The sequence below is a fragment of the Chinchilla lanigera genome, unplaced genomic scaffold, assembly GCF_000276665.1.
Source record: "Chinchilla lanigera isolate Chin_1 unplaced genomic scaffold, ChiLan1.0 scaffold00014, whole genome shotgun sequence".
NCBI classification, from domain to species: domain Eukaryota; kingdom Metazoa; phylum Chordata; class Mammalia; order Rodentia; family Chinchillidae; genus Chinchilla; species Chinchilla lanigera.
In genome coordinates this window covers 13631427-13653239 of record NW_004955415.1, presented here as the reverse complement: position 1 = coordinate 13653239, position 21813 = coordinate 13631427, and the positions used below count along the sequence as shown (strand labels likewise).

Here is a 21813-nt window from a genome sequence, read left to right as displayed (position 1 = left end):
TTGCTGAGCTCACAGGAGAACACAATGGCCTTCTGATAAGAATGGTCTCACTTGGTGTGGTAGCACACGCCTATAATTCCCAGCACCCGGGAGCCTGAGGCAGGAGTATCACTGTGAGTTTAAGGATAGCCTCCACTACATAGCAAGACCCTGTCTCAAAAAAAAAAAAAAGAATGATCTGACCTCTGGCCTGGGAACATACCTCTGTCCCTTTTATCATCATGACAGCTACCTAGTGTTGTAGCAGCAGATTTTTTTAGTGTTAGGCTGGGTTCAAAATTTAGGGATGGAAATAATGTTACAGTTATCCTTTAGAAAATATTTTCTAGAATGAGACTGGAAAAACATGGTACAGCTTTTCTCTTTCCCACTGTTACGGTTTACATCTAGATGTCCCCCCAAAGCCCCATGCACTCATAGGTGGTGCTTTAGGGAGATGTGTGGATCATGAGGGTGTGATGCTCATCAGTGGATCTGCCAGGGATGCATGCATAGCTAAGGGTGATGTTGGGAGGTAAAGCCCGGTTGGAGCAGGTGGGTCATGTGACCTGGGTCTATCTCTTCCTCACTCCTTCCTTGGTCTCACTGTTTGCTGCTTGCTGTCATGAAACTGGTAAAGCTGAGGTCTGTAAAGATGCAGCAGAGGGCTTAGCTGCTCTTCCTTCTCTGCTGTGCCCCTCTGCTCTGCCATCCTGGGTGGAGCCAGTGAACGATGGAGCAAAACCATTACAAACTATGAGCCAAAATAAACCTTTCCTCCTTATGCTTGTGGATGTATTGTATCTCAGCAAAGGGAAAGTAACTAAGACCCCACCACACCCTAAATGACTTGAAGTAAATGAAAAAAAAAATAATCTCCCATTTTTTTCTTCAGTAGTGTGCCAATTAATCCTGATGATCAACTTGACTGAATTAAGAGACTCTATGAGCTGGGCATGGTAGCCCACCCCTGTAATTCCAGCACTCAGGAGCTGAGGCAGGAGGATTGTCGTGAGTTCGAGACCAGCCTGGGCTACAAAGTGAGTTCAAGGCCAGCCTCAACTGCATAGCGAGACCCTGCCTCAAAAAGACAAAAGAAAAAGAGAGACTCTATGTGAGATGACTGGATTATGAGGATGCTAAGCTGATCAAAAGGTTAATCTTTTGATGATTTCAGAACTGAATGGGCTATTAAAAGACACAGTCTGGTTGGAGGCAGTGTATCATGGGGGAACGACCTTAGGAACTATATCTGCTCGCTGGCCCCTTCCTCTTGTGCTCTTTCTCTGCTCTCTGCTTTCTGAATGCCATGAATTTAGCAGTTTTCCTCTGTCATACCTTTCCACCATGATCTTTCTACCTTGGAGTCAGCCAGCCGTTCACTGAAACCTCTGACACTGTGAGTCAAATTAAACTTCTCCTGCTTTAAACTGTGGCTGTCAGGTATTTTGCCTCAGTAATGGGAAAGTGGAACAATATATTTAGAGAGATGTTTGGAGAAGAAAAATGGTAGTAGATGGCAATAATAAGGTAAGCATCAGGACGAGGGAATCTATGGGGGCAAAGTGGTGGTGTTCTCTTTGATTTGTTTTGTGGGATATATGACGAGATAGAGAGGTATCTTATATTAATATTATGTACTAATAAATTACATTAACTGTAATAATGTTTTACAATCACACTTTTCATTTGATCAAAACACATTTTCTAACCTTTTCATGCCACTACTGTAGAGGAGAATGTACCACCTAAAGGAATGCAGAGAAGGTAGTGCATAGCCTGTGCATGGCCCCAGCTTAGAACCACTGTATCCTCTCCCTTGTACTGAAATATCACACCTAGGGCTTAACTAATGGTTCCCAAACTTTACTTTTTATCATGTGGAAGAGCCTGTTTAAAACGTGTTTTCTGGGCCTGGGGTGTGTAGCTCAGTAGTAGAGTGCATGCTTAACATTACCAAGCCCATGGGGTTTAATCTGTCAGTGATCTTTCTGTCTCAGCCTCCTGAGTGCTGGCACTACAGGTGTGTGCCACCTCTCCTGGCCTAGGCTCTCTCTTTCTAAAACAAGGCACACAGGATTCTTGGTTGCCATAGCCTACAGCCCAGCAGTATCAGAAAGTGTTCTTTAAAGGCCTTTGTGCCTTTGGCCAGGACCTGATGTATATTAACAATTTATCTTTCATAAATTTCTTTCCTAAGTTTTTTACAATGATTAAGGCTCCTGAGGGAACCCTGACCATGTGAAAACAAAGGAAGACATTTTGCAATCCCAAGGTGACTTTGAAGAAAACTGTTGATAAAGCATCATAATCACCACAGCTCCCTGAACTCCAGGAGTAAATCTTGTGTGCATAAAAAGATATCTGGACTTGCACCTAGTACAGATGCAGGCACTGCTTGCCTTCTCCCTTGAAGGCAAATTATCTCTATATCTACTTTACCATAGATTCCACCTGTATTTCTGCATAGCCACCCACGTGTCTTGATTGAGTTATCTCATCAAAGGCACAAAGGACCCTCAAGGAGGTTTACAAGGGCTGGTTCCTCGAGGTAGCAGGACCTGGCTTCGTGTTGACCCTGGGATTTGGATTGAGCAAGTCTGAGGTGGGACTCAAGCCTGAGTTCTTAACAAGTGGTCCTAGTCCCCTTGGACAGACGACTCAAAACTCACACCCACGCTGGGAGTGGTGGCGCACGCCTGTATTCCCAGCACTCCTGAGGCTGAGGCAGGAGGATTGTTGTCAGTTTGAGACCAGCCTGGGCTACAAAGTGAGCTCAATGCCATCCTGAACTGCATAGCGAGACCCTGCCTGTCTGTCTGTCTGTCGTCTGTCTCTCTTTCTTCTTGTCTTTTTGAGACAGGTCTCAGTATGCAGTTTAGGCTGGCCTTGAGCTCACTCTGTAGCCTAGGTTGGCCTTGAACTTGCAATAATCCTCCTGCCTTAGCTTCCCCAGTGCTGGGATTACAGGCGTGCACCACCACACCCAGCTCGAGACCCTGTCTGCAGAAGACAAAAAAAAAAAAAAAAAGTGTAAAACTCACACCCAGGATGCTGGGTCAGGTGTATCTTCCTGTGTTATTTTGTTTTCAGTCAGGTAAACAACAAGACTAGAAACTTTAAAAATCTAGTTTGAAATTTGCCTTTAATCTCACATGTTAACTAATTTCCTGGAGAGTTATAGGCTTTTCCTGGAGAGTTCAAGCCTCTGATAAAATATTAGGAAAATTGTCCAGAGCAACGAACAAGATCCTATAGAAAAAACAATGGAGGAACTTGATTAACACGGTGTAACTGGTAGGTTAGGAGACTGGAAGAGAAACCAGGCACCCACCTTGTCCCACTCCCCATGTGACGTCCATTTAATGCTCCTAGTGCGTGACACACAAGTATTCAGTTAGTACTAGTTAAAAGAGCAAAAAACACGTAGACACAAAACACGTAGACACCTTAATTGTTTTTCAACTCAAGTTCTCGTTTGATAAAGGCACACGCTCTCCTTTCATGCTATTAAGAAGATACAGGGTCTGGGGATTTAGCTCAGCGGCACAGCGCCTGTCCGGTAAGCGCAAGGTCATGAGTTTGATTCCCGGTACCCGGAAAACAACAACAACAACAAATAGTGTTTTTGGGGATGGGGATTTAGCTCAGAGGCACAGCGCCTGCCTGGCAAGCGCAAGGTCGTGAGTTCGGTTCCCGGTACCGGAACACCCCCCACCCCCTCAAAGGAAAGAAAGCAGATACAGGCAGGGCGTGGTGGTGCCTGCCTGTAATCTCTGCGCTCTGGCAGCCTGAGGCAGGAGGACCGCCAGGTTCAGCCCAGGTTGGGCAATTCAGCAACTTAGTGAGACCCTGTCTGGGAGGGAGGGGCCTGCGTTCAATCCCCAGTATTGTAAAGGGGAAGCGGGAGAGAGAGGGCGAGAGCGAATTATTCCCCGGAATTGTTTTCCAACCTTAATTGTTTTTCAACTCAAGTTCTCGTTTGATAAAGGCACACGCTCTCCTTTCATGCTATTTTGAAGTTTCACCATCATTTTAGTATGGCGACTGAAAACATAGCAATAGACACAGTGCTTCTGTGTCCCATGACCCAACATCCCCCGCCGCAGCCTAAAGAGAAGACAGGTAACTGGGCAGTCGGCGTAGGTAAGCGGGACCCAGACCACAGCTAAAGCGCGCCTGCACAGGCCGGAAGTGGGGGACTGGGCCGCGCTAGCTTCTAACGTCACGTCCGGCGCGACTTCCTGCACAGAACATGGCGGCTTTGAGTGGTGCCCGCTGGCTGACCCGAGTGAGGGCTGGTGACCCGTCGGGGATGGGGTGGGCGGAGAAGCGAAGGCTATTTCCCAGGGTTTCCTAAGGAGGGCAAGGGCACTGCGGTGTTGTGGTCCGGGGGTCCCAGGTCTAATCTCGCTTGTGTCTGTCGCAGGCAGTGGTTGCCTCCCGGAACCCCGGCTCCTGGAGGTGTCTGAGTATCTCGGCCAAGGCGAATGCAGCTTCGCAGGTACGCACTGCGTCCCGCTCTATTTTCGCCCAAGTGCCTGTCGCGTTCTCGCGCCACCTTGCTTTCTTCCCACCCTCTTTCTGCGGCCCTGCTCCCACACCAGCTCTAGCTTGGTTGACCCCATTCACAGGCTCAAGACGTGAGGGTGGAGGGCGCATTTCCTGTGACCATGCTGCCAGGAGACGGTGTGGGGCCGGAGCTCATGCATGCTGTCAAGGAGGTGTTCAAGGTGAATGGCCTGGGGTGACCCCTCAGGCTGCAGGGGAGATTCGGTGGTTTGGAAAGGACTTACTCGACCCTGACGCTACCCTCTTTGGGATCTGTCCCTGAAGGCTGCTTCTGTTCCGGTGGAGTTCCAGGAGCACCACCTGAGCGAGGTGCAGAACATGGCCTCTGAGGAGAAGCTGGAGCAGGTGCTGAATTCTATGAAGGAGAACAAAGTGGCCATCATTGGTATGTGTGTCCCCTTGCCTCCCTGCGCATGTGTCATTTAAAGTCAAACGAGCAGTGTTCAGTAAGCCTCGCCATGTAAGAATACATCAACTTTGTAGAGCTCCCATTGCTGGTTCTTGCGTATTTGTTCCTTTTCATTGGGAACCTAGGAGTCATGTCAACTGTTAGCTGTCTGTGCAGGAAAGCTCCATAGTTTTGGTGTCTTGTCCTGCGGTGACATCATTCTTTTTTTTTTTTTTTTTGTCTTTCTGAGGCAGTGTCTCACTACGTAGACTAAGTAGTTCAGACTGGCCTTGAGCCCAGGCTGGTCTTGAGCTTGCAGTGATCCTCCTGCCTCAGCCTCCCGAGTGCTGGGATTACAGGAGTATGCCACCATGCCCGGAAACATCATTCATTATTAAGTCTTGTTAATGGTGTTTCTAGAATGCCCTTTCTGGCAGCCCTTTTTTTCTGTTTCTTCTCTTGCTGCTGTACTTTACTGTTCTCGTTAGATTTTTTTGGCTTTCAGTGCTGCCCCTACTGTCTTTTTTTATCTCTTTGTTTGGTAAGACTTTGCCAGGTCCATCTTTAGTGTAAGAAAGTAAGTTCTTCTTAAGCTAGACCTCAGCTGTTCTGCGTTGGTTTCCACAGTCCTTGTTCTGTGCTTTGATCACACTAGACTTCGTTAGTTTCCAAATATATGTATTGCCTTGGCTTAATGTTATTTCCTCTGCCCAGAAGGTGTTTCCTTTGGTACCACTTGTCAGAATCTTCACTCGCTCATGATACAGTAGTAGTTTCTTACGGCTGCAATAACAGACTACCACCAACTTGGCTGAAATTAATAGAAATTTATTGGCTCAGTTCTAGAAATCAGAAGTCTGCAATTAAAGTGATGGCAGAGCCACAGTCCTACGGAAGGCTTAGGGGAGAATCTTTTCTGCCTCTTCTTGATGTTCCTTGACTTGTAAATGTTCAGTCTTTCCCTTTATTTTCATATGGCTCCCCCTCCCCCGCTTGTGTCTTTGTATCTGTATTCCTTCTTTATAAGGATTTATTGTTGGTTTTAGAGCCTACCCTACTGTAGGACAGTTTCATCATCAATTCTTTTTTTTTCTTTTTTTTTTGAGACAAGGTCTCACTGCTTAGTCCAGGCTGGTCTTGAACTCACTGTGTAGCCCAGGCTGTCCTCGTGTTCGAAGCAATCCTTCTGCCTAGCCTCCTGACTGCTGGGATTATAGGCATACACCACCAGACTCAGCTCAAGAATCTTAATTACATTTACAAAGATCCCTTTTCCACATAAGGTCACATTTACAGATTCTTAGGATTAAGATACGGACATACCATTTTTTGAGATCATTATTCAACCCACACTTAACCTAAAGTCTGATTGAAGCGCTGGCTGTTCTGTGACATTTCCTGTTATTACTGAGGGGATTCCTTCTCTGTACTCCTATGCATGTTGTTAACACTATTCACATGGTATTTATTGCCTTTTATATTAGCTGTGTTCCTCCTACACATTGCTGGCTCCTTGAGGGCAGGAGTTGTATGGTTTTTGATTGATAACTGTTATCTGACATAGTTTGATTTTCAATAAGTATTGGCTGAGAAAATGTAAAATAAGTAGACATAGAAATATCAAAGAAAAAGTTGGCCTTGGTGGCACATGCTTGTAATCCCAGCACTTGGGAGGCTGAGGCGGGAGGATCATTGCAAGTTTGAGGCCAGCTTCAGCTACAAAGTGAGCTCAAGGCTAGTCTGAACTGCATAGGGAGACCCTGTCTCAAAAAGACAGAAAAAAAAAAAAAAGAAATATCAAAGAAGATCATAGATCACCTAGCATTGTTTTTTACCCTGTTATTAAATTCAGGCTCTTCTATGATAAAAATGAAAAAAAAAATCTTTTTAGGTTACTTTGAAGTTTCAACATAAATATGGTGACCAAAACTAAAGTAAAGGAAAGGAAACTGCTCAAAAGGAAAGAACAACTGAGATAAGGGAAAAGAGAAAAGAAAGAAGGGGAAAAATATGTATATATGTTTACACAGGATAGCTAACATAGTTGTATTACTGACTTTTATTGCTCTGTTGAAAGGAACAGTTAATGTTTAAGTGTATGATTAATCTTACATGTCTGTATTTGTTTATCTGAGTATCTAAATTGAAGATACTAATATGTAATACAATAACCATTGTTAATTTCCTATCATAAATAAATAAAGTAGTAAGACAGGTGTGGTGGTGCATGCCTGTAATCCCAGCACTCGGGAGGCTGAGGCAGGAGGATCGTTGAGTTTAAGGCCAGCCTCAGCTACAAAGTGAGTTCAAGGCCAGCCTGAACTGCATAGCCTCAGCTGGGAGGCTGAGGCAGAAGGATCTTTTGTGAGTTCGAGACCAACCTGGGCTATAAAGTGAGCTCAAGGCCAGCCTGAACTGCATAGCAAGACCCTGTCTTTTTTTTTTTTTTTTTTTGAGACAAGGTCTCAGTATGCAGTTCCGGCTGGCCTTGAGCTCACTTTGTAGCCCAGGTTGGTCTCGAACTCGCAGCAGTCCTCCTGCCTCAGCCTCCCAAGTGCTGGGATTACAGGTGTGTGCCACCATGCCTGGCTAAGACTCTGTCTCAAAAAGACAAAAAAAAAAAAAGTAAAGCAGTAGACTAAATATTTCTTCTTTTATTTTATTTCTTGAGATAGGGTCTCACTATTTAGTTCAGGCTGGCCTTGAACTCATTATATAGCCCAGGCTCAAATTTGCAGTGATCCTCCTACTTCAGTCTCCTAAGTGCTGGGATTTATAGGTGTGCAGTAACATACCTCAGTTTAAATATTTCTAATTTTATTTTGTTATTTTAAAAAAATATTTCTGATTTTAATAACATTAATGTCTCTTGTGCCTTGCACTTAGAGGCAATTAACAGTCAGGTTTGGAGTGGGAGAGGGGAACCTGGGTTGCATTATGTTCCTGGGGGAACTGAACACTGGACTCTGTCCCTTGGGCTTGGCTTGGGCCTACAGTGCTTCCCCTATTTTGTTTACACAGGAAAGATCCATACCCCAATGGAGTATAAGGGAGAACTAGCTTCCTATGATATGCGGCTAAGGTAGGTGGGTGCTGGGGCTTCAGTTAGAGGGGTGCTGGGCACCTGGTGCAGAGCTGATGTCTGTCCATCCTCAGGCGTAAGTTGGACTTGTTTGCCAACGTAGTCCATGTGAAGTCCCTTCCTGGGTACGTGACTCGGCACAACAATCTAGATCTAGTGATTATTCGAGAGCAGACAGAAGGGGAATACAGCTCTCTAGAGCATGAGGTGAGGCTATGGAAACTGGGGAGGCAAGTGTGGAGGTGGAAGCAAGGCGGAGCTTCTTCTTGCCCTTCCCATCGTCACTCAGCTGCTTTCCTTCTCATCTAGAGTGCAAGGGGTGTGATCGAGTGCTTGAAGATTGTTACTCGAACCAAATCTCAGCGGATTGCAAAGTTTGCCTTTGACTACGCCACCAAGAAGGGAAGGAACAAGGTCACGGCTGTCCACAAGGCCAATATTATGTGAGGGGCGTGGCTTTGCATGGGAAGGATTCCTGGGGAGGTGGCCCCCTGTCACTCTCCTGGCTGATTACATTCCTTTGGCCCATGAACAGGAAACTTGGGGATGGGTTATTCCTGCAGTGCTGTGAGGAAGTTGCTGAACTGTACCCCAAAATCAAGTTTGAGACCATGATCATAGACAACTGCTGCATGCAGGTGAGACCATCCCTGTGTCTCCAGTCATGGTGTTGAGGTGGAGTGGGGACTGGAATTCATCTGTCTCCTTTATGCCCACATCTCACCCCTCAGCTTGTGCAGAATCCTTACCAGTTTGATGTGCTTGTGATGCCCAATCTCTATGGGAACATTATTGACAATCTGGCTGCTGGCCTGGTTGGGGGAGCTGGTGTGGTCCCTGGTGAGAGCTACAGTGCAGAATATGCAGTTTTTGAGACGGTGAGTGAGGGCATTTCCTCCCTCATCTGTATCTCCTTTCCTCTGACCTCAAGTATCCTTCTGTTCCTCCCTCATCCCAATAATGCCTTCCCCCATCTCTATGCCTCTACTTGGTGATACTGGCCTACCCTGTACCATAATGCTCCTTCTGGACCTCAGCCTGCCTCCTCCCAGTGACTTTGGCTTTCTCTTTCCACAGGGTGCCCGACACCCATTTGCCCAGGCAGTGGGCAGGAACATAGCCAACCCCACTGCCATGCTGCTGTCAGCTTCCAACATGCTTCGGCATCTCAAGTAGGTTGAGAGAGGCTAGGGGTGGAGGCTGGGTGTTGTAAGGGGGAGTGGAAGTGGGGAACTCATGGAGGTGTTCTAGGAGCCTGACTTTCTTCCTGTCCCCATCAACAGTCTTGAGTATCATTCCAGCATGATTGCAGATGCGGTGAAGAAGGTGATCAAAGTTGGCAAGGTGAGTTTGGAAAGGGGCCGGGTTCAGGGCCTTGGTACTGCACCCTGGGAAACCTGGAATGGGCCTCCATCCTTGTCAGGTCCCCAGAATATTTGCTCTATGGCTCTCAGGGCTCTTTACCTCCCTCCTTTAGGCTGTTTTATCCTCTTGGTCTTTGCCTCTTTTTAGCTCCCATCTGCTATTCCCTGTCTGCTCTATCCATTGCCCCTCTCATGGGCCATCTGAATGCAGAATGTGTAGCTGGGGTGGTGCAGCGGGGCTGGTAGCAGGCAGGGAGGAGGTGTCAGCATCATCTTCACGCCTGGGAGCCCATCTTCATTGCCATTCCTCCCTCCTGGTCTTCATTTCCTGAGGTGACCTCACCTGCTCTGATGTGCACTTCCCCGTGTCTCTTCCCTTCTGCTCAGCCTGCTGTCCTGCCTTGGCTGCAGCACAGTGCAATGGCTCAGAAGAGCAAGCAGCTCCCTTCTTCTCACCTGGCTACCTCTTCCATCCCTGCCGCAGAGCATCTTTCCTGGCCCTCCAGCACCTTGGGGTCCCATGTCTGATCACACTGCCCGACCCTGCTTCATGGGCTCTCTTCTTTTTTCCCCCACGGCTATTGCCGGTGGTGGCTGTAGGTGCGGACTCGAGACATGGGCGGCTACAGCACCACTACGGACTTCATCAAGTCTGTCATCGGCCATCTACACCCCCATGGGGTCTAGAGCCCTTTATTCCCTCCAACCTCACAAGGACCATTACTACCTACACACCCATTCCTTCTGTTCAGTGGACCAGTGAAGAGACCTTGACCTCTAGGCAGTGGACCATAATCGCTTTCCTGGGCAGCGCCTAGGTCCTCCCAAGGCTGGCTTCCTTAGGGAGCTGTGTATGTGGGTGATCGTGGTGGGGTTACCAGGGATGGGGCCTTGGCCGCAGGATGATTGACCATTCTCCCCCACAGGTTCGGACCTCCGACATGGGTGGCTATGCCACTTGCCACGACTTCACTGAGGCTGTCATTGGTGCCCTGTCCCACCCATAGGTCCTGCCCACACAAGGTGTTCAATAAAACACATGTACTGATTTTTGCAGACTTGTTTTTATTGACTGGGATTTAGGGCATGGGAAGTATCACCTTGGGGTATACCCTACTCCCACCTATCCCAGGGAATGTCCACTCTAATCTTCCTGGGGTGTTCTTTGAAGCTTTTTCTTCTTTTTCTTGGCGATGCCCTTGCTGGCAGCAGCCTCCTCAGGCCCACTGCTGACTGGCTCTTCCTTGGAAGAAAATTTTCTCTTTTTCTTGGGGACACTTCTGGCTGCCTCTTCTGGTTCACTAGCTGCTTCCTCCTTGGGCAAAGATTTCCTCTTCTGTGGACTTGTGCTGCCACCAGCTGTCTCTTCCAGATCACTACTAATCAACTCTTCCTTGGAAAAAGATTTCTTTTTCTTGGGTTTGGAGGCAGAGACAGATGGCTCATCCATTCCATTCTCCTGAGGAGCCTCCTGGAATTTTTGCTTTTTTTTCTTTTTGGGTTTTTCCTGTGTCTCCTAAAGGTGAAAAGAGGTATTGAGAGGTGTTGTCTGTGGTATGTGCATGCATTTCCCCATTAAAGTCAGGGCAGAAAGGCAAACTGCCCAGTGCTTTTTTTGGGTTGGCCAGTAATTTTGGAAACCCATCCCCAGAGCTACCCCAAATTACAAGTTAAGGAGAACATGTAATGAGAAATTTTCTCAGCCCTCTAACCTGTACAAAAACCCTCCATGCTGGTCACAATACATCCATCATGCCAAATTCCAAGGGGAAAACTGAAACCACATTGCAAATGGCACTAAATGCCCCAGGGGAACAGTTCTAGCCTGGCACGTTGGAGACCTCCCTGCACCCATGCCAACTGTGAAACCATACCATTTCTGGACACACATCAGAACAAGCAGAGCAGCAATTTACACTAGTCCCTGTTGAGTCCTGGGAAGCAGTCGAGGACAGAACACAACTTGCCCAGGGAACAGGTGTGTGCTATAACCAGCTCTTTGGGCTCTTGAGCAAGTTGTCTCAGCACCTATCTCCTTCCTATGTAGAATCAAGAGGTAGTTTAGGTATTTCAATCCAAAAACCTGGACTCCAGACCACGGCTTAAGGCACACCCTCAGTTCTGCTGCTGAAAATCCTACAACCTAGGATCCCGGAGGGCTGACTTGCTGAGACTGACCTCATGCTCCTCTGGAGTACTGCTGTTTTCTGAAGATGCCAGAGCAGCCAGTGCAGCCAGTCGCTTCTTTTCCTTCTTCAAGCGCTTCTTCTCCTGTTTCTCCAACTTCCTGGTGATTTCAACAGCAGCTTCCTCTGCCTGGCAAAAGCAAAGTGCTGAAAAGGTCTGGAGTGCCCTCGCTCACTACAGCCTCCTTTCTGGCTTTACTGGATCAGGCTCATTAAATCAGTTTTTTTGCCTCCATTCTACAAGATCAGGTCAAGACAGTTCATCACCTCCAGCAGCCAAGTATTTCTCCACCACCCAGCAAAGCCCACTGACCTGAACCATTGCCTCCTTCATGACCTCCAGATTCTTTCGTGGAATCTCTCCAGTCTCATAGAAGGATAGGCGCTCCTCAACTTGTTCTCGAAGCTTCTCCCCAAACACACTGGTGGGCACCTCTGGACGTGTGGGTGGGGGTGGGGAAGAAAAGCCTGTCAGTCCCCAGAGTGATAAACTACCTCGCAGGATTCGTTCTACCCTCAGCTTCACTCAGACCCAATGTATCAACACTCACTAGGAGAACTCTGTTGACGAAAAATATTACCATCACTGTGGAAGCTGTTAAGGTAGTCAGCCCCCCTTTCCTCCCAGCCCCACCAAATGCCAACCCTCCCACTCATACCAGAGAAGCAATCGATTCTGGAGGCAATACTGCACTTGTTAGCCAGGTACCGGGAGATGCGGCCTTTGTTCTTGGCAGCTGCTCGGCCAATGAAGGTGGAGTGGAAAATGAGTCCATATTTTGGTGTGTTACCCCTTGTCTTCAAGGCTCTGAAGAATATTTAGTGGAGAATTTAATTTCAATCCTATTAGCCTAGGTAGCTCCTCCCAAACCCTCCCCTCCCAAATCTCCAATGTGAGCCTCAGGCTGGGCTGGATCATGTAACCCAACACATGTCAACACACAATTCCCAGAGGCAGACAGAAGGCATCCAATGTCGCTGACCTGGAAACTTCGTCCCTTTGCTGGGCCCTGGGAATCACTCAGACACCAGGACTGGCCATCACCCCCACCACAGAGGTTTGCATGGGTCAGGGAGCCCTGATAGGCCATCACTGTGATTCCCAAATAAGCAGTGCGCACCAGAAGTGGCACCGGATCTGGGCAGGTGCCCTCACGGGTACCTGAACAGGGCCTTTTCAGCCCCAAGGATCTGCACTGTGGATGCTGGATACTTGGCCAGGTTGGTGAGGCTGCCAGCATGAGCAATGAGACGTGCGCCTACCTGGAGAAAGATTGAAGGAGGAGAAATCGCTGACCTGAGCTGCATACCCCTGCTTTCCCCCTCCCTGTCACACCCAACTGGAGAAGATGCTGTGGGTCTAAAAGTATAGCAGTGCAGAATAACATTCCTAGTCCCCCACTTGTGTTCCCCACCACGCACCGCTTCCCCAATTAGGGCTGACAGGCTGGGGGCTACTTGGCTCATCTTGGAGCGGAGGTAAGTGTGTAGGCTCTGGCGGTACTCTGACAAAGACACCACTCGACTGGAGAAGCTCTCGATGTTTATCAAGTCGATGGCAGATATGTCCATGCCTAGGAAACACCTAGAGTGAAAAAAGGGGCTAGATATTCAGAGTCCCATACCTTTTGCCAGTTGCCAGCCTCTGCACTGACCCATGGAGGACCGCGAGGCATCCAGAATAGCCTTAGCCTTGGCCCCATCCATCGTCAGCTCCTCCAGCTTCTCCAGTTTTTCCTCATTCAGCTCCCTTCGGTTTCCAATGAACTGAGCAAGGCGGCAGTATGTGGCGTTGTCATTGATGATCTTCACCAGCTCTGGAAAGTGATACCCATACCACTCCCTGCAAAGAGAATAATCGCTGTCTGGCCCAGCTGCCACACCTCAAAACAACAGTCATAGCCTCAGCCCTTTCCAGACCTATTTTGTCTGGAGTTGACAGGAACAAGTTAGACTCAAATCCCCTCAAGCCTATGTCTCCCCATTCACAATACAGACAAGGCACAGGCCTGGGCTGAGGTGTATATGGGGCAGGTTTACTCTTCCTCCTTTTTCTATACAGTCAGCGTAAGGACACTGCCTGTGGTAAGCACAGGAGGCACGACTGCAGCCCACACAGCCCACCCCACAGGAATGGATCAGTCTTGACCTCAGGATGAAAAATTAGCTACAGATCAAACCACAGATCAAACGCTGCACCTTACCTGACACGCATAGAAAAGGTATTGATATCTTTGTCCAGCTGGTCCAGGAGACTGATGGACTGGATGATCATGTTGTCCACCCGGTTCACGTTAAATTTAACCTTGGCACGAGAGTAGCTGTGTCCCAGCCCTAGCTGGGCTTTACAAGCTGACAGATCTGTCAGACCCTTAACCAGGTTATGGAAGTGCAGACGAACTCCTAAGAGTAAGGTTAGGACTGTTAGCAAGGATCTGACCTGGATCTGACACACCCAGGGGTAGGCCTTCCCGCAAGCAACCTCAAGCACCCTAGTAAGTTCCCAGAACCCTCCTTGAAGTTGTCAAGAACTTCAGGAGCATCTCACCTCGTAGGATCTCAGCTATCACGCCTCCAGTCTGGCAGTTGTATCCCAACTCCTCTTGTATAGCAGCACCAATCTTGGGGTCCCCAACTCCCAAGAGTACTTTCTTCTTTTTGGGTGGCAGATGGGTCTCCAGGAGCAGACGGAGGTCCTCATGAACGATGCCTCAGGGGAAAAGAACAGAGCTCCCACTAACATACTGAAGACTGCTTAAATTACAAAAGGATCTCATTTATCTCCTCAGTTTATACTGGTCCCGTGCAGACCTATGGAATGGCATGCTTAAGGTTCTCCCTTTAGGCATTGCTCAGAGACATGGAGACATCAGTGACTACATTCAGGGGATTGACAGATTTCACAAGTCATCACTGCAAAGCCTGGTTTGAATGGGAGAAAATCCACTCGGGACCAAAAGCACCAGTCTTTAACCTGTCTTTAAGTATTCAGTGCCTGATTTGCCTTCTGGGACCAAACCCCTTTTTCTTGGCCTGTATCATAATAGCCCTTTCCAATAAATTAGAAGACACAGTGAAGAACCACATGCAATATTTGCGTGTAGACAAACTTGGACACAGACCCCATCCCATTTGGAATTAATTATAATGCCAACAAGAAAATAAAACCTAAATGCCAGATTGTGTGCTACCTAACACTTAGTCTTCCATACTTCTCAGACCTTGAGCAATTGAGTGAGGACCAACAGTTTTAGATCACATCGTATAAATCTCAAATAGCACCCAGCACACATTTGTAATAAACCACGCCAAGGAAATTACTAGTATAAACCCACTTAAGAGGTCTATTAGCAGGAACCACATCTCAGTAACTCCCTGTGCACTCACCTTCAGACACGGCATTGGCATTTTCTAAGGCAACCTGGGAAGAGGAAAATGGACAAAACGCCACCAGGCGAACGATGCTGTGGAACTTGCCCAGGTTGAGCACACACTCCTCCACCTGTGAGGAAAACGACGGATGTCTTTCTTCGCTCTAACCTCTACAGTACAGTGAACGGCCATGGCCATTACTAAAATATACCGATGCTTGGACCCCGCATCTCAACAGTATTTTATCTCTACGGCGTAAAGTATGGGAAGCCTACCCCTCACCACTCGTAAACAATTCTAACCACGAATTAAGATAAAGACCCCCGCTCCAGAGCCTTTCCAGCCGAGCCCCCCCCACCCCGCGCGGCCGGCCACGTGGGAGCGCGCGGTGCATGCTGGGGCTCGGCAGCCCGGGGGCTGCAGTGGTGCCAGGCGAGCCTACCGATCTCACCCACCTGCGGCTGCAGCAGGCTGATCTCCTCCACTTCCTTCAGCGTGAAAAGCGCGTAGCCGACCGCGTGCTCGAAAAGCACATGCAGCAGAACCTGGAACGGGAGCCCGGGGGCGTACGTCAGCGAGGCTCCCAGGTCGGCCTGGCTCCGCTCTCAGAGCAGGACCCAACTCAGGAAATGGCTGCAACTCGAAGCTAGAGCCACACCACGGCCTTCGCATAGCCCACAACCCATACCCACTGCTCACCATGGCGTCTGCTCTTTCACCGGCTCCCAATGCGGCGAGCAGACTCCGGCGCGCGGAAGCAGGAACCAGAAACCACGCCTTCTGAAGATTGACCAGTCAGAAGCTAGGGACGATACCATTGTTGGGCCTTCGGAGGAGGATTGACCAAGTGGTATCGTCCGGAGGGTGGGTGCCGGTGGCGCGAAACGCGGGCTGACAGGTTTTTTTCGGACTTCTGCGGCTGCGCGGGATAGTGCGGTGGCTGGGGATTTTGCCGGGTCTGGAGGCCGCAAAATGGCTTGGAAAAGCGCTAGTGCAGCTAGTCCGATCCCGTTTGACCTCACCATATATGTGGTGGGCAGCAAAGCTTAGTGCAGTCGGGGCGAGAAGTTCCACGTGGGCCGCGGCGGCCGTCCGAGATAGAGGGTCGCGGAGGCGGCGCTGGTGACCTCGGGCGCAGACCCTGTGCGCCCTTCACCGCCGGACCCCCGCGCCCCCTCCTCCCCTCGGGGACCACCCCGGGGAGCCCGGGGAGCCTGTGCCGCTTCCTCCTTTCTGGACAGGAGCGAGGCCTGGAGCGTTGGGGTGCCAGCCCCCCACCCCCTGTCTTTTTCGTGCGTTTAGATTTTCTTTACTGTTATTAAAAAAAAGAAAACAAGATGGTGGCAGGAAATAACGTAGAAAGAAAGACGACCCCACGTCTCCCTAGGCCGATTTCTTGCTCTGCTTCACAGGACCTAGCTTCTTCCGCGCGACCACGTGTTGCTCGCTGGCTGGGATCGGCTTTAAATTCTCCAAAGCGAGTAGCTCGGAGGAGATGGGAGCCGCTTCTATATCTTCCGCTTTTGGGCACTCAGGTGATGGTTTTAAAATTTTTTGGTTTAAGTAATTAATATTAGAGTTAAAAAATCCAAACCCAGGTTATCTTTAAGGGATGTATACTTTGGTAAATTAATTCTTCTCGGGTTTTTATAAGTTAAATTCTCACGACTATTAGCCAGGTTTATAATTTTTGTTTTGTTTTTTGAGACAAGGTCTCTATGTAGCCCAGGCTGACCTCGAACTCCTGCCAATCTTGCCTCCATCTTCCGAGTGCTGGGATTACAGGTGTGCGCCACCATGCCTGGCTTTTTTTCTTTTTAGACAGTGTCTTGCTATGTAGTTCAGCCAGGCCTTAAACTGACTTTGTAGCCCAGGCTGACCTCGAACTCGCGGCGATTCTCCTGTCTCACGCCTGGCTAAAATTTTTTTTCTTAACCAATTCAGTGACTTGACAAAAATCCAAGTATTTAGCTTGGTTTTTTTTTCTTTTTTTTTTTTTTTTTTTTTTTTAAGCTCACTCTTATGTTTATTTATCTTTTTTAATTTTGGGGGCTTTTTGGAGACAGAATCATTTTTTTTTTCTTTCCAGTACCAGGAATCGAACTCATGACCTTGTGCTTGCCAGGCAGGCGCTGTGCCGCTGAGCTAATCCCCAGCCCATAGGATTTTGCTATGTGGTTCAGGCTGGCATTGAACTCAGTATGTAGCCCAGGGTGGCCTTGAAGTAACTGCTCCTCCTGCCTCGGCCTCCCAAGTGCAGAATTATAGGCCTGGCCTATGGTTTGTGGATTTTATTTATTTTTTTTTTTGTTTTTCTTTTTTTTTTTTGAAACAGGGTCTCTATGCAGTTCAGGCTGGCCTTGAGCTCATTTTGTAGTCCAGGCTGGCCTCTAACTCAGCAATCCTCCTGCCTCAGCCTCTCCAGTGCTGGGATGTGGGCCACCACGCCCAGCTGGTTTGGGGATTTTAAAAAGCTCATAATCTCAGTGTTAATTACAGATGTGGTTACATTGTTGCACCTATCTAATTATAATCTTAAGTCTGATTCCTGAGTTTAAAATGGAATTGCAACATTAATCTACTACATGCTTTAGTGTATTAGCCTCTTAAATATTTGAAAAACCAAATTAAAAGAATGCTTACAAAATGTAAAGGAAAATATCAATGCTATGACTTTGGTTTACTTCATTATTTTTATACTTAATTCAAAATCATTGTGGGGTTGCAGAAAGGGATTTCTAAGTGAAAAGTCAGAATCCATTAATGGATTGCAAAATTAATTTCATGACAAGCTTTTAAGAAATCAAATTGCTGGGCATGGTTTACATGCCTATAATCCCAGCAGTGCCTGTAATCCCAGTGCTTGGGAGGCTGAGGCAGGAGGATTGTTGCGAGTTCAAGGCCAACCTGGGCTACAAAGTGAATACAAGACTAACCTAAAATGCATAGTGAGACTGTCTCAAAAAGAACAAAAAAAGAAATCAAATTAAGGCCAGATGCGGTAGTGCTTAAATCCCAGCACTCGGGAGGGTTGAAGTGAGTTCAGGGCCAGCCTAAACTATATAGCAAGATCAAGTCTCAGAAACCAAAAAGAAAGGTTGTGAGGGTGATCTAGCTATGACATCTGTCACCCCATTGATCTCCAGGGTTGATTCAGCTGATCTGGCTGGCTAGTTGGGTGTCCCCTTCCTCCTTCAACGCTCCACGTGCATCCCTCCCAAAGCTTCTCACTAGGTTGAAGAGGATGACCACCCCCGATAGAGGAAGACTGTTCCTTGGTCAGGGGTATATGAGTAGCTGCGCTCCCTTGCTAGAACCTCCAAACAAGCTCTCAAAAAACCAAAAAATGAAATAAAGAAAGATCAAATTAAAGCAAACAGGAAATAAATTTATGTTGTACAGAGTAAGCAGCGTTGATTTGTAAAATGTCTCAGGTGTGCACACAGAGATACACATATATACATGAAACATAGCTTTCATATGTATTCATATATATTATATATGAACTATATAAACTTACATTCCTGTGTTTTAGATCAAGATTTAAAAAAAGGTCCCTGAGAGTCACTCAAAGAGCCAAAAGGGAACCACAGTCATACTTGGTTAGATTTGAACCCATTGGCTACAAATGGGCTGAAGGAAGTTGTTTGCTGATTTAGATAGCTGAAGAAAGTACACTTCAACTAGTGAGACTGTGATTAGATGAGGGTGAAGAGTTCTTTTGGCTTCTTTAGTATTTTCCCCCGAGTTTATAATCCTGACCCCAGAGTGGAGCAGGTGATGTCATAGACAGACAGCTCCTTTGCGCTGGTAGGTAGGTTTGTTGTTCCAGCGTAGGTTGAGATTTTCACCACCAAAGTGGACTTCAGCAAAATCTATCTTCTCCCTCTCCAAGCTGTTGTCCTCTCTACTGCCTGAAGGACCTATCAAAGAATATCCATTCATGTTCTATTTGTGGGTGTCCATAGGGGCATGAAGTAATGAGAGACTTGTACAGCTCGATGTTCTAGGATCACCTGTGGTAGCTGGACTTCAAAAATGGCCACAGAGAACCTTGCCTCCTGATGTCAGGTCCTGTGTCCCACACTGAATTGGGCTGGGTCTCACTTGCTTTAGCCAATGGACCATGGCAGAAGTGATTCTTGGCCAGTCGTAGGCCTCAACCTTTTGCATTCTGGGGATCCCTGAGTTGCCTCATACGAAGTGCACCTATAGGCAAGGCGTGGTGGCCCACACCTGTAATCCCAGTGCCTAGGGCAGGCCCAGGCAGAATTAGAAGATTGAATTGAAGTAAAAAGTAAAAAGAGCTGGGTTGTAGCTCAGTGGTATAGCACTTGCCCAAGTGCGAGGCCCATGAGTTCCATCTCTTATACTGCAAAAGAAAAAAGTTCACCTACTCTGCCGGTGAGACACGGAAAGGGACAGAAGCTCAGCCTCTCCAGCTGCCCCACCAAGATCCTGCCCCTCTCTTGATGGCGGCCACATGAGATCCCAAATGAGATCAGCAGAAGAGCCCCCAGTTGTTCCCTGTGTACCCACAGAATTATGAGAAATAATACATAGTGGGTTTGAGCCATTAAATTTTGTTGGTTATATGTTGATTTCTGTGTGGGGTGACAGGTCCCGAAAGCGAAGTGCAGTGGATGAAAAGAAAAACAAAAGAAACAGTTATGGGATCAGCCTCTAGGATTGAAGCCTCGATTACAATTTTCTTTAGCCTTTTATTGGGATTCTCACAAAAGCAGGAACAGGGAAAATGGGAGGAATCATTAACAGGATTAGCGATGGCCGTACAGCTTAATTATCACAGGAAGTGGACTTTGACTTAACTAGCAGTTATGTTATCATTCCTACAGACATATCTCAGCAAAGGACCTAGTGTTCTAGTGGCTTTCCACAGGGACTAAGGTCCTGCTTGCATTTCTTTATTACATTAATGCTTTTGCTAGGCTTCTTCCAGAATCAATCATATGGCTTGGTCAGGCTCAAAGTCCCACATAGGTAATACATTGAAAGGTAAACTGTAGAATGTCCCTCTCCACAAAATTTAGGGGTGATTTGGTATGCAATAGTGAATATGAATCAAGTAAGCAAAACTGAGTTCAAATCCCAGTGAAGTGAGGTTCAAATCCCAGTGAAATGGAGAGGTGGCATTCGAAGTGACAGTGAGCCAGAAATCTGAGAGGATAGTGAAAGCAGTGGTAAGCATTACCATGATCTCTGACTTCAGAGGTGACAGTCCTAGGAGATGACTGTAATCCGAGGCTCCAGTGCAAGGGTATGGAGGCTGGCTGGCTTAGTGTTCCTTGGGGTAGGCTTTGGAACTAGAAGGGATTTAGGTACCCAGAGGACAGTGTGCAGGCATTTAAAGATGGAAGGTGAATAGAGCGGAAGCAAAAGTCAGAAACCAGGGAAGAATGTGGTGGAGGTTGAACGTTCAGCCTGGTCAGTAGAGACAAAATACTGAACAATTTAGAATGTGAAGATGCAGACTATAAGAGGTTGGGGTTTGGGGTTTAGCTCAGTGGCACAGCGCCTGCCTGGCAAGCTCAAGGTCGTGAGTTCGATTTCCGGTACTGGAAAAAAAACCCAACACCCTCCCCGACAAAAAAAATAACAGACTATAAGAGGCTTTGAAAGGAAGCCAGGATGAGTGGTTTGGGGTTGATTAGATTCTTGATTCTCCATCAAACAGGTCAGTTGGAGATTAATTTGGAAGTGACTGATGTACGAGACAGATTGCCAGTGGGTCCTGCATGGGCAGCAGCTCTCAGTGGGGGCTCTGGTTTTCCCAGGTGTGCTTCGTGTTAAGCTTAAAGCCAGGAAGCACCTGACTTTTGTTTTTTCTGTGTAGATAACTTTGTTCAACCACTGAGAAGGCTCATTTTTCATTTAGCTCAGTCTATAGCTAACTGGTTTGTTCTTGATGTAGAAATTAACAGAAATTTTGCTGTAGGCAGCACCAAAGGGGACCTACAGAAGCAGAATGTGCAATTTAAAATCACCGCAAGATGGAGACACTTTACACATTTCCCCAGTTAGAAACTCCTCACATCAGATTTGAAAGGGCTTCTAGTACTTTCTAGGCTCTTTTCTCAAAGGTGCTCCAGAGCCAGGCATGATGACACACGCCTGTAATCTCAGCACTTGGGAGGCTGAGGCAGGAGAATTGCCATGAGTTCAAGGCCAGCCTGAACTGTGTAGTGAGACCCGGCCTCAAACAAACAAACAAACAAACAAACCCAAACAATCAAAGATGCTGCTCAGCATTCTTTGGTGATTAGTTACACATATGAAAAACATTTCTTTACGTGGACACAAAAGATTAGGGAGTATATTGGGGTTGGTCCTTTATCTTTTTCAGCAGTGATGACCTGGCAGCTTCTGAGGACCAGCAGTTGATTAGGATTATCAGATGCCTTGCTTGGTCCATAATTTGTGTTTGTCCTGAGGATGGCTCTTACCATGCCTGTTTCAATATCTTTATTTACTGAGCACTTAGCATAATGTTTGGCACTTTGTAGTCTTATAGGCATCAATTTGTTATATCTTTACAAGGCAGTTAGGAAGTTGGGTTATGGTTTAGTGAGAGAAATTGCTCAATGTTCTATACATCTTCTATCCCAGCTATGGCCTTGAGCCTTTTTGCACCTTTTCCAAACTAATATTGCACTGGAGGATACCTTGTCTGACATGATCCGCAGAGAGCTGTCCTTAATAATAATCCTCAGCACTCAAAAGCAATCCTTAAAACAGTTAATGGCATGTACACACTTGGAGATTTTTCCCTCAAATAATATATTTTAGTTTTTATTTCCTAGGAACCAAAAGAGAGAAAGTCTTTACCATCCTTAGGTTTTAAAAGTTTCT

General features: G+C 47.2%; 2 protein-coding genes across 5 annotated transcripts; one reads left to right on the top strand and one right to left on the bottom strand.

Moving 5' to 3' along the window:
* Positions 1-4216: 4216 nt before the first annotated feature.
* Positions 4217-10436, top strand: Idh3b (isocitrate dehydrogenase 3 (NAD+) beta). 4 transcript variants are annotated; one of them, XR_001233227.1, is made up of 13 exons: positions 4217-4270; positions 4409-4483; positions 4614-4712; positions 4816-4936; positions 7961-8021; positions 8096-8228; positions 8331-8464; positions 8557-8659; positions 8753-8899; positions 9099-9193; positions 9305-9365; positions 9986-10203; positions 10312-10436. XR_001233227.1 is itself a non-coding variant. In XM_013512289.1 (12 exons), the coding sequence occupies exons 1-12, from the start codon at positions 4235-4237 to the stop codon at positions 10070-10072; spliced, it is 1152 nt and encodes a 383-aa protein (XP_013367743.1). In that variant the 5' UTR covers positions 4217-4234; the 3' UTR covers positions 10073-10436. The 4 variants fall into 4 exon arrangements, 2 of the variants coding, with proteins under 2 accessions (XP_013367743.1, XP_013367744.1); XR_001233226.1 differs by having other exon boundaries at positions 9986-10236; XM_013512289.1 differs by having other exon boundaries at positions 9986-10436.
* Positions 10431-15735, bottom strand: Nop56 (NOP56 ribonucleoprotein). The gene is made up of 12 exons (XM_005380758.2): positions 15643-15735; positions 15399-15488; positions 14959-15073; positions 14120-14281; positions 13776-13974; positions 13227-13414; positions 12994-13145; positions 12734-12834; positions 12231-12379; positions 11885-12006; positions 11564-11701; positions 10431-10901 (listed from the first exon to the last, which is right to left on the bottom strand). The coding sequence occupies exons 1-12, from the start codon at positions 15643-15645 to the stop codon at positions 10530-10532; spliced, it is 1791 nt and encodes a 596-aa protein (XP_005380815.1). The 5' UTR covers positions 15646-15735; the 3' UTR covers positions 10431-10529.
* Between the last annotated feature and the right edge of the window lie 6078 nt (positions 15736-21813).